Raw genomic sequence first — 11,524 nt, forward strand, 5'->3', positions numbered from 1 at the left:
GGTAAATAACATATTTTCCCGCAAATTTCTGGGAATTACCACCACAAAATCAGTCATTTTTATCAGAAAAAAAAAATTTCACAAAAGAAATCGTGAAACACTAGAGGGTCTGAGCAGTGCTAATTCCTATTCATTCATAAAATAGAAAAACAAGCAGCTTGATTAAACTGCTATAAACTAGACCAACCATCAATAAAGATATTAATAAAAAATTACAATTAATTCACTGCAGTTTTATAGGGAAAACGACAACCGTACTTAACTAGTAGAGAAAAACTACAATCCCATGAAGCACTGCGAACGTCACAATCAGCTTAAATAATACATACTCTACACAAATATTTAGTTTCAAGTATTTTCAGAGCATATTTATTATTCATTGAGCCTTATATCAATCACAGTGCAGCGTAAGAGTGGGCACACTGCTCTCTGATTGGTGGAATTCAGCAGAGCATTATGGGTAATGTAGTTTTTCTTTTTAAAAATTTTTAAATCTTTTTTTTTTTACATCAGGTCTGTCTTTAAAACTTAACCAGTTATCATTGAGGACAATCAATGCTTTTTTTACTTCCAGAAACACAAGTGCTCATTTAAAATAGGTTTTAAACATCATTTCATGCTGACTTCAACAAAACGAAAATAAATGGAATCACTTGACAGCGGTGGAACCCTGACAATGTGTACTACTGACGGAATATAAATCTGTCTATTCAAATATAAAGAGAAGACTTTGCACAATACCACTGAAGGCAAGCACACACTCCTTGCATCATCTTCCAGAATGCACAAGTGCATATGGCTCGTTTGCATTTTATAAAAATCTCCCTAAAAATATAAGCACAGAACACATCTCCAGGCCATGAGCATGCGTTCACTGTAAATTTACCGACAGCATACAGGCATAAAAATCACACAGTACTGATTGGTTAAGACGCATGGATTGGACACAATCGTGCAGCGACACAAAAACAGGCAAACTGTAATTGAAGAGATCACAGTTAACAAACAAGACACACAACAACACACTCTGTTCTCACTGAAGTCAATCAGTTCTGTTTGAGTATTAAACAGTATTAAACAGTCCCTTTGTCCATGTGCAATTACCACGGTTTACAAGCAAACATACTAACACAGGCTCATTCTGAAAACGTAGCCTTATATACATTTCTGGAGATCGCAAATTATGTAGCCAGACATACATATGGCTCCATTTCGTCTTTAAAGCGAACGCTACGAGGCGGTGTGACGCCGTTTCTATTCATGCTTTTTAGCTAACCGCTTACCTCCATATGGTCAGCTTTTCTGCTGTTAGACGTTAGTCACGCAAGTACGTCAGCGGTCTTGTGACGTGGACTGGAGTTGACAGTGACGGCGGGGTTTGAGGCCATTGAAAAATGATTCGGGAAAGTAGGTAAAAACAAGCAAAAGCCAATCGGTGCTTTTAAAAACACTATCAGTTGGGTTTAGGGAAGTGGGTGGTCGGGGGTCAATCGGTGTTTTGAAAACACTAACAGATGGGTTTAAAGAAGGGGGTGGGTGGCGACATCGGTCGGTCCATCTGTCGACAGCAGCCTCTGGTGGATTTACGCAAGAACAGTAGGCGTGAATGGCACTCGCGAAAGTTGAGATCTGAAAAAGCGTACACAGTGGCCTCCGGTGGATTTACATGTGAAAAGCAGGCGCTAATGGCACTCGTGAGAGGAATTTGAGATCTGAAAAAGCATACACAGTGGCCTCTGGTGGATTCGCGAAAACAAAAACTGCAAAAAACGTAGCTCCTGGGACGTATTTGGTGCTCTCCAGAAATCTATATAGGGGTAAGTTTTCGGAACGAGCCTGGGTTGAAACATACAAGGCCAAAATGAGAATCAGCTCTTATTCAACTATGGGGGAAAATGTCGTATTTCCAGTATTTTGGAATGTTGGATAACATTATAAGCATGAATTTGAATAGAACAGGACGTATTCAAATGATTATTACAATTCAAAGATATTCAGCAAAGAGGCTTGTTACAATTTCCATGTGTTATTACCATGTATTTTTTTTTATTACCAAATGTGCTAATAGCTTAATCAAATTAACTTCAGCATGAAGCGGAAGTTGCAGAGACTTTTATTTCAGTTTGCTGATGCAAATGCTAGCAAATGAATAGGAATATTGAGTAGACGCTGGGGCTTTCCTTTGCGCATCATTCCCGTATAGCAAACTAATAGCAAAGTCCCTTTTAGTTATAGACTGGGAGTTCTCTAAAGGAGAAGCTTGGACCAGATATGTGCTTTCACAACAGTTTTTGTGGTCAACAGTTGCACTGGAATCTCAGCTACTTGCTCCACAGACATAACAAATTTATCAACATAAAGCTCGAAACCTGTAGTTTTAAATGAATCAACTATACTTGGAAGACAAAAAGTTTTCTGCTTTTGTAATCCATATGAAATGAACGCAAGGTACAGTTTGCCAAGCTTATGATTAAATTTAATATTAGGAATCACCAATTATTTTACAGAGATGGGTTGCAGCTGGAAGGGCATCTGCTGTGTAAAAACTTGCTGAATAAGTTGGCGGTTCATTCCACTGTGGCGACCCCGGATTAATAAAGGGACTAAGCCGACAAGAAAATGAATGAATCACCAATGAAATTGAACAACAACCGTCTCTTTAGTTTCATTTCTAAACTTTCAAGTCAAACAAAATCGTTATTTTTTTCAGGTTGACCGAGCTAATGCACATACGCACTCAAAAGGGCCGCGATCACGACACCAACCTCATTTATGACAAAAGTTTTCTGGTTTTGTAATCCGTATGAAACAAATGCAAGGTACAGTCCATCCTGTCAAATGCACATCACATGACAGCAACTACTCAATTGCCTACAAACTCGTAAACAGAGTTGCTGTCTTTTCTGGAGGAGATTCAAACGACCAAGTTGTGAATTACTTCAGAGGACCAGCAGGATTAGACGATCATTATTCAGAGGATGATAGTGTGTAGAGCTGCCATAAATGAGGTTGGTGTCTTGATCTTGTTCCTTTTGAGTGTGTATGTGCATTAGCTTGGTCAACCTGAAAAAATGCTGATTTTCGTATAAATTAAATGCTTAGAAATGAAACTACAGAGATAATTGTTTAATTTCATTGTTGATTTCTAATATTGAATTGAATTGTAAGCTTGGCAAACAGTTTTGGAGAATTTGACGTTTTCCCGTTTAGACAAAATGCCTGAGCATACTGGCCGAGAGGCACTTGAAAAATGGCTGCTGAGTGTAATGACTTGCCTTAAAGGGACTTTTAATAAGTCATTTTACTTAGCGGCCATCTTTGAAACTTCTCTTGGGCAGTATGTTCAAATGGGGAAACATTTAATTCTCCAAAATTGCTTGACAAGCTTACCATTAAATTTCATATTAGGAATCAACAATAAAATTAAATCAACAACTGTCTCTTTAGTTTAATTTCTAAACATTTGAATCACACAATATCTGCAGAAACTCTCGGCTGGTCTGAGCCCCTCCCCTGGAGAATCCTCAGTCTATAGAATCAACGATTGGCTCTTTTACTAGTAGGCGGGGCTTTATTTACCATATTGTCATTACACTTTTTTCCCCATTCAAAACTATTCGAGTGACACGTCTTGTGTATTCTACAGTCTTTGCTAAAGGTAGGAGCGGTTCTTACCACACAGTTATTATAGAAAGCATCAGTTTGACATCAACAGAAGGCGTCTTTAAATGCGGAAGCAAATGGTCAAACTTTCATTGAAGGTTATAAAAAAAAAACTTTTTTCAATGGATTAATGATTAACTTACACATTTCCTTTCACCTTTAGAATAGCAATGTGAGCAAGCAAAACAGTGTAAATTTTTAATTTCATGCAGACTTTAAAGGGATAGTTCACCAAAAAAAAAGAAAGTTTCCTCACCATTTACTCAATCTCAAGTGGTTATTTTTTCTGCTGAACACATAACTAGATAATTTGATTAATGTTGGGAAATGCAGCCATTGAAATCCACAAATAAAATACAACTAATGCAGAAATCACTTTAAAAAACAATTAAAATCCCAGAAATTCATATCAAAATATTCTAATTAGACCTCCAGATCATGTTTTATACCTCAAAAATGATTCATTTCTCACTGCTGATTTCTGTTTCTCATGAATAACTGCATAATGCTTTCCATAAATCTCATTCATCTTAAATGGCAGGCAGTTGTTTGGCTGGCTGGCTGGCTGGCATGAATACTTTTGAATGGCCGTCAATGGAGAAAAATGCTTTTAAATCACCAGTAGGGCTAATGGGGTCAAGCTAACCAGCTAAACCTTTATCATCATATAACATCTCCTATCACGACCGTACTGGCCCTTTTATAGTCAGTTTCAAACATACAGTACATAAACTCAGTAATGTTAACCGAGAACAGCAGCAAATGCAGTTCTTCAAATGTGTCTGAAGACACTCGAATGTCAAGTAAACGCTCATTTGCCAAAGTCTATAATATTAACATAGAAAAATGTTCAAATTACAGCGCATCCAACATTTAGAGATGAAGAAAAATCCTAAAATATTCGACAGGAATGCTAAAAGCAGTTTATTAAAACAAGGCTCCGTTCCAAAAACTAGTGAGCTGCCTATTTAGGCCACATTTCTGACATAACAGCCAGTTTCAAACACATAAATGTCACATAATGCTAAACGCTATTGAAACCAACTTTGAGATTCCCTTTTGTTTAATGCCTGAGCTCTATATGTGTGACATATGGCCCTGCTGCCAACATAGGGGACTGCTTATTAGTAACTTAAGCCACTTTTCTACTGTGCAGTACAACTCAGTTTAGTTTTGCTCAGCTCAGTTTGCATTTCCACTACGGTTTAGTACCACTTAAAGTGGGGGGGGATTATTACTATAGATGCCCTGCCTCTACTGCTGTGACATCATAGTTTTCATCCCAATGTCCGATATGCAGAAGATCTAGACCAGGAGTGTCCAAACTCGGTCCTGGAGGGCCGGTGTCCTGCAGATTTTAGCTCCAACTTGCCACAAGACACCTACATGGATGTTTCTAGAAAGCCTAGTAGGAGCTTGATTACCTAGCCCAGGTGTGTCTGATTGGGGTTGAAACTAAACTACGCAGGACATCGGCCCTCCAGGATTGACTTTGGACATCCCTGATCTAGACCTCTTATATTGACTATTTTGCTGCAGTTTCAGTTGTTGGAGGAATAAAATGGTGCCAACAAACAATACAGCATTACGCCATTATAATTAATCATGTAATATACAAAATTTATTGTCAATTTCACTCCGGCTCTAGCCTTCCCATCCAATCCTATGTCTGGACTCTGATTCCCATACAATGAATCACTGGTTTGATTCCAGCTCAGTGGTGGTTGGGTGCAGTAGGACCGGATGGTTACATGTGGAGGCTTTTCCGCAATGAGAGTGAGGTTTATGGGGGTGACTGTAGCGTAGGCCAGCTAGTGAAGTGCTATGCAGGCAAATCTCACTCTTCTGACCTCGAAAGGTGCTCTAGTGACAGACGCTAGAGGCCATGGTTTTAGCCTCCTTGTTAGAGAAACCGGTTCCCATACAAAGAATCGCCAGTTGAATCCCAGCTCAGAGCGGGTTGGGTGCAAGAAAATGATACTGTAATATGCAAGTGACTTGAAAGCATTCAGGTCAAACCTTACGACAGACACTAGGGACCATAGTCTTTAGTCTCTTTGTTAGAGCAACCGATTCCCATACAAAGAATCGCCGATCCTAGCTCAGAACGGGTTGGGTGCAGTAGGACTGGTGGGTTACATGTGCGGGCTCAGGTTTAGAGGGATGAATGTAACGAAGACCAGCCAACGAAGTGCTATGCAGATAAACCTCACTCCTCTGACCTCAAAGTGCTCTAGTCACAGATGCTAGCCATGGTCTTTAGCCTACTTGTTAAGAGAAACCGACTCCCAAACAAAAAAAAAAAATCACTGGTTTGATCCCAGCTCAGAATGGGTTGGCTGCAGTAGGACTGGTGGGTTACACGTGGGCTCATACGGGATGGGAGTGAAGTGTAGGGGATTGAATGTAGGGGAGGCCAGCTAGCAAAGTGCTATGCAGGTAAACCTCACTCCTCTGACCTCTAAAGGTGCTCTAGTGATAGATCCTAGAGGCCATGGTGTTCAGCCTTCTTGTTAGAGAAATGGGCTTCCATACAAAGAATCGCTAGTTCAATCCCAGTTTAGAGCAGGATGGGTGCAGTTAGACCGGTGGGTTACAATATAAAATATTCACACGACATATCTTGAAAAAAATGTAACTGTGATATGCAAAGACTCGAAAGCATTGAGGCCAAACCTTACAACAGACACTAGAGGCCATGGACTTTAGCCTTCTTGTTAGAACAACCGATTCCCATACAAAGAATCGCAGATCCCAGCTTAGAGTGGGTTGGGTGCAGTAGGACTGGTGGGTTACACGTGGGGGCTCGTCCGGGATAGGAGGCAGGTTTAGGGGGGTGAATGTAACGAAGGCCAGATAACGAAGTGCTATGGAGGTAAACCTAACTCCTCTGAACTTAAAGTGCTCTAGTGACAGATGCTAGAAGCCATAGTCTTTAGCCTCCTTGTTAAGAGAAACTGACTCACAAACAAAGAACCGCCGGTTCAATCCCAGCTCAGAATGGGTTGGCTGCAATAGGAGCTGTGGGTTACATGTGGGCTCGTACAGGATGGTAGTGAGGTGTAGGGGATTGAATGTAGGGGAGGCCAGCTAGCGAAGTGTTATGCATGTAAACCTCACTCCTCTGACCTCTAAAGGTGCTCTAGTAATAGATGCTAGAGGCCATGGTGTTCAGCCTTCTTGTTAGAGAAACTGGCTTCCATACAAAGAATTGCTGGTTCAATCCCAGTTTAGAGCAGGTTGGGTGCAGTTGGATCGGTGGGTTACAATATAAAATGTCATGAAATATTCACACGGCATGTCTTGAAGAAAATGTAACTGTGATATGCAAAGGACTCGAAACCATTGAGGCCAAACCTTACAACAGACACTAGAGGCCATAGTCTTTAGCCTTCTTGTTAGAACAACCGATTCCCATAAAAAGAAGTACCGATCCCAGCTCAGAATGGGTTGGGTGCTGTAGGACTGGTGGGTTACATGTGGGGGCTCGTCCGGGATAGGAAGGAGGTTTAAGGAGGTGAATGTAACGAAGGCCAGCTAACAAAGTGCTTTGCAGGTAAACCTCGCTCCTCTGACCTCAAAAGGTGCTCTAGTTACAGATGCTAGAAGCCATGGTCTTTAGCCTTCTTGTTAGAGAAACCGACTCACAAAGAATCGACAGTTCGATCCCAGCTCAGAGCGGGTTGGGTGCAGTATGACCGGTGAAACGTTGTGAAATATTCACATAGTATGTCTCAAAGGAAATGTAATTGTGATATGCAAAGGATTCGAAAGCATTGAGGTCGGAAGTGAGACGTTTCATTATGTTCTGACTGTATCTGAAATGCAGAAACGAAAAAAAGAAAACACATAATAGGTACTGAACCCAAAACTGAGGTGTATCAAACTTAACTGCACCATAGCATGCAGTGGAAATGCACCTTTAGTAGACAGCAAGGCAGCTCAGTGGGTTTTAGAACAGAGCCGTTAAGTCTAAAAAGTTAACAAAGCCACATATCATGGTTATTATACATAGGGGATCACTCCAAGTCTAAAAAACTGACCAATTGGCAAAACATGATGCTACCAGTATCAACAAAATGTCTTCAATTTTCACACAAAGAAATCGATAAAACGTCATTTGAAAGCACTTTGGATAAAAGCATCTGCCAAATGCATAACTGTAGGTTTTTCTGTGCAATAGTTCATCACTTGTATCACTAGTTTTCAGAATTTCTGAAATAATACAGTAAACAAAATGTTCCAGTAGTCTAGATCTATAAAACGGTTTATGTTCAAGTGTGTTTAGACACGTGTGACTTTTGGAAGAATCAGGAATAAAGTAACCTCACTTTTCACTAAAATCAAAAGTAATCAAATCAAATTATTAAAAGTTTCAGAATTAATCTTAAAGGGACGGGGGTGAACTCTATAAAGTGGCTATTTGAGGGATTTGACAGCTTTGGTCAGGTTGTTGTAAAACTCCACCATACTAGTGGGGAAAAATGAATCTACAACCGAACGAGGAAGCAATCCTCCGAGGTCAGTCTGGAAAAAGCTGAACAGCTGCGTTTTGCTCGGATCCCTATAAAGACAAACAATGGTGTACTTCAACATTTTATGCTATGGATGAAAAAAAAAGTCAAAATCTCACCATCTGCTGACTCATATAAGAATTACAATAATCAAAAATGTAGGAACTTTTACCCAGGAACTGGAACACACATGCAGCCACATGGATGGTTGAAACCTCTGACGAAGCCGTTCTGAGGAGGACAGTCTGGATGGCTTACATTGGTAGCTATAAAACAATAAAAAATGTGATATAAAAGCAATTAAGATTAGTTATCAGGTCTTATATTTATTTTATAGTGATTTTATTTGATAGAATTAACTGATCTTGATAACAAGGCACTTATTATTGCCATATTTTTAGTAATCACTAGATCTGTGGTGATGATGAGTAATTTTTGCTATGTTATATATTGTCTCAGAAATGATTGCGGTAAGTGATGTTATTGTTTAAATTAGGAGTGTCAAACTCAATTCCTGTAGGGCCGAAGCCCTGCACAGTTTAGTTCCAACCCTGCTCCAACACACTTACCTGCAGATTTCAAACAAGCTTGAAGGACTCAAATAGTTTGATCAGGTGTGTTTAATTAGGGTTGGAACTAAACTGTGCAGAGCTGCGGCCCCTTTGGAACTGAGTTTGACACCTGTGGTCTAAATATTGACAATGTTTAAAATTGACCGCAATACCTAGTTTAACCACAAGGTAGGTCAATCCTACATAGCGCACCTTTAAACAAAAGATTAAAGAAGGAAGACCATAAACACGCATACCATTTGATGACACCGTGCCGTCCTCATACCGCTTTATGGAAATGACATCGACAAAATCACGAGGTGATATAATACCCATGGCAGCTGAGGGGGTGACTGTTCGGCAGATCAAAACGTCCTGCGAAATGACAGAACAGATTTAGAAATGTACACCTCCTGCATTATGTAGGTACATCTCAATTATAACTCAATTATAGCATCTCAATTATAACTATTAAAGGGAAATTAACTTCACCCGAAGCTGAAAATGCTGTCAATATTTTCAAACCTGTCTGAGTTTCTTTTTATTTTATTTTATTTTGAATTATTTTAATTAATTAATTTATCTTTTTAACTTTTTTAAAATTTGTTTTTCTAAAATTCAAAACACAATGACTGACAACTTTGGTCGAACAAAACAATTAACAACAATTAACAATAAAAGATACACTGCTACGTGTGGCGTTCACTCCTGCCCGTAGTTATTATTTTCAATTGATCTTGTTTTTTTTTTTTTTCCTTTTCAGTTTTCTGTTGGTTGATTTGGTGACGTCAGGCTTTTAAAACGGACGGAAACGGACTTCTCATTCTCAGTCATTCCTGGCCGTGGTTGATTTATGTTACATTGTCTTAGGACCACGAGGCGTATTCAAGTATGGGCCGTAACATACAATATACACAATAACTGAATAATAATTAAAATAAAATAATAAAAAAATAAATATAATAAACAAATAATCGAATAAGTAAACAAATAATTAAAAAAAAAATAAATAAATAAATAAATAAATAAAAACAAAATGCTGACCTTTTTAATCTAAATTAGTCTAATCCTCTTCAATTTAACTATTTAGTGTAGATTTTATGCTTTTAAAGTAATCTATGAACGGTTGCCAGATTTTACAGAATTTGTCTTCTTTCTGTTTTAGGGCGAATCTGATTTTCTACAGTTCAGAATAATTATTTTAATCCCTCATCTGATATAAACAGCGGGGAAAACAAAGTATTGAACACATCATGTTTTTCCCTGGGAATAATGTTTCTAAAAGAGCTGTTTACATGGGTTTGTTACCAAAATCTGCTTCAATTCCAAGCAATACAAACATAAAAATAAAACAAAACAAAAAACTTTGAAAAATGAGTTTTATGTGTGATGACAATAGAATAACACCAGGAGAAAGCGCTGGAGTACTGAAATGTATTTAATGCTTATTATAACAGGCTTTTTGGTGACTTCAGCTTAAAGACCCCTCTCAAATAAAGAATGAAGTCACATGCATTGCTCAGGTGTGAGTTTTTCTGTGGGTCTCCTCTATCAAATCTGATTTTTATCTTGTGTTTTCTATTGGATTCAGATCAGGTGATTGGCTGGGCCATTCTACCGTTTGTTTTTCGGTTTTCCTTTTGCATTTGAGAGTTTCCTTGGCTGTGTTTTGAATCATTGTCTTGCTGAAATGTCCACTCTGGTTTTATATTTATCATCCTGCTAATGTACATGTTGGACTGAAGCAGCTGATATTAATTTACACTGAGAAAGGGGAAGAGAGTTGCTGAAGAACTACTGAGAGATTTCAGCCTCTGTCTGGGCTTTTACTGCCTTTCTACACCTCCCTTTCTTCATGTGTTCAATAGTTTATCCCTGCATCACTTCATTTTATAACAAAACTTTATTTGTAAACTACTAAATTTAGTTTTCTTCGCATATATGGATTTTATAACGGATCTTATAATCTAAAAATGTGAGCAAAATCATCTGTTTTGTCATCACGTAGACACAAAAATACTTCACATAATACAAGAGAATCATTCAAATACTGGCTCTACAGCAGGGCTATACAATTAGTTTGTCATGGCGGCCAGTTCATGAAAAGCATCCCAAACGAAGGGCAGTAGAGATATGACTTGCTATATGAGTGATGACACAACAGCATATTAGAGTCCATATGCTGTATTTTTGCTCCTTAAGACACCCACGTTGGCTTTTTCTACATTAAAATGTGAATATATTGTATTTTGAAACTAAATAAAAGTCAGTGCATTGCTGCAGTAGGGTTCTTCTACATTCAGACACATTTATATGTTATGTTTTGAACTGTATAACAATTATGGATGCAACAATGATAGATTTTGGTTGTACGATTATATAGTCTGAAGAATGATCATGGTTTCACGGTTATCACGTCTAATGTAAATTCAAGCTTTATATTAGGTAAGTAGCTATTTAGATTAACTGTTGCTGCCATCTGCAATCATACATACAGTCCATAATCATTTTAATAAGATTTTGTCGAACATATTTTTGTTTACATTGCACTGAAAGGCACGCACGACTCTCCCTGTGAGATGTCACTCCGCTTGTGCGCGCATATTGTCATAAATTCTAACATTAGAAATAACAAACTTGCAAGCGGAAAAGACGTGATATGGGAACGGCCGCTGATGTAGTTAATCCGTGTGCGTGCGTATTAGCCTCAGTGTACTTGGTAAACTTTAAAGTAGCGCAAAGTTAGCAACTTGACATAACTTTGTTAAACTGCAGCAGTTTCGTTTCGTTCTGTGT

At 38.5% G+C, this 11,524-nt stretch overlaps 1 protein-coding gene across 4 annotated transcripts in view; it reads right to left on the reverse strand.

Annotated features, from left to right (window-relative positions):
* Positions 1-628: 628 nt before the first annotated feature.
* Positions 629-11,524, reverse strand: part of stard5 (StAR related lipid transfer domain containing 5) — a 23,776-nt gene continuing 12,880 nt past the window's right edge. Inside the window, exons 4-8 of one of the 4 annotated variants that reach the window (XR_015495203.1) lie at positions 8,986-9,103; positions 8,350-8,443; positions 3,896-8,227; positions 2,453-2,765; positions 629-2,415 (exon numbers count right to left, since the gene is read on the reverse strand). Coding sequence is in view for 1 of the 4 variants with exons in the window: in XM_087260524.1 (XP_087116650.1) it covers positions 8,083-8,227; positions 8,350-8,443; positions 8,986-9,103 (357 nt within the window). In the remaining 3 variants the exon portion in view is untranslated. Of the gene's footprint in view, positions 8,228-8,349; positions 8,444-8,985; positions 9,104-11,524 lie in introns of all 4 variants that reach the window. The other 3 variants (XR_015495202.1, XR_015495204.1, XM_087260524.1) reach the window with 3 other exon arrangements.

This window comes from Danio rerio, chromosome 7 (genome assembly GCF_052040795.2).
Source record: "Danio rerio strain M-AB ecotype USA chromosome 7, GRCz13ab, whole genome shotgun sequence".
Classification (NCBI taxonomy): Eukaryota; Metazoa; Chordata; class Actinopteri; order Cypriniformes; family Danionidae; genus Danio; species Danio rerio.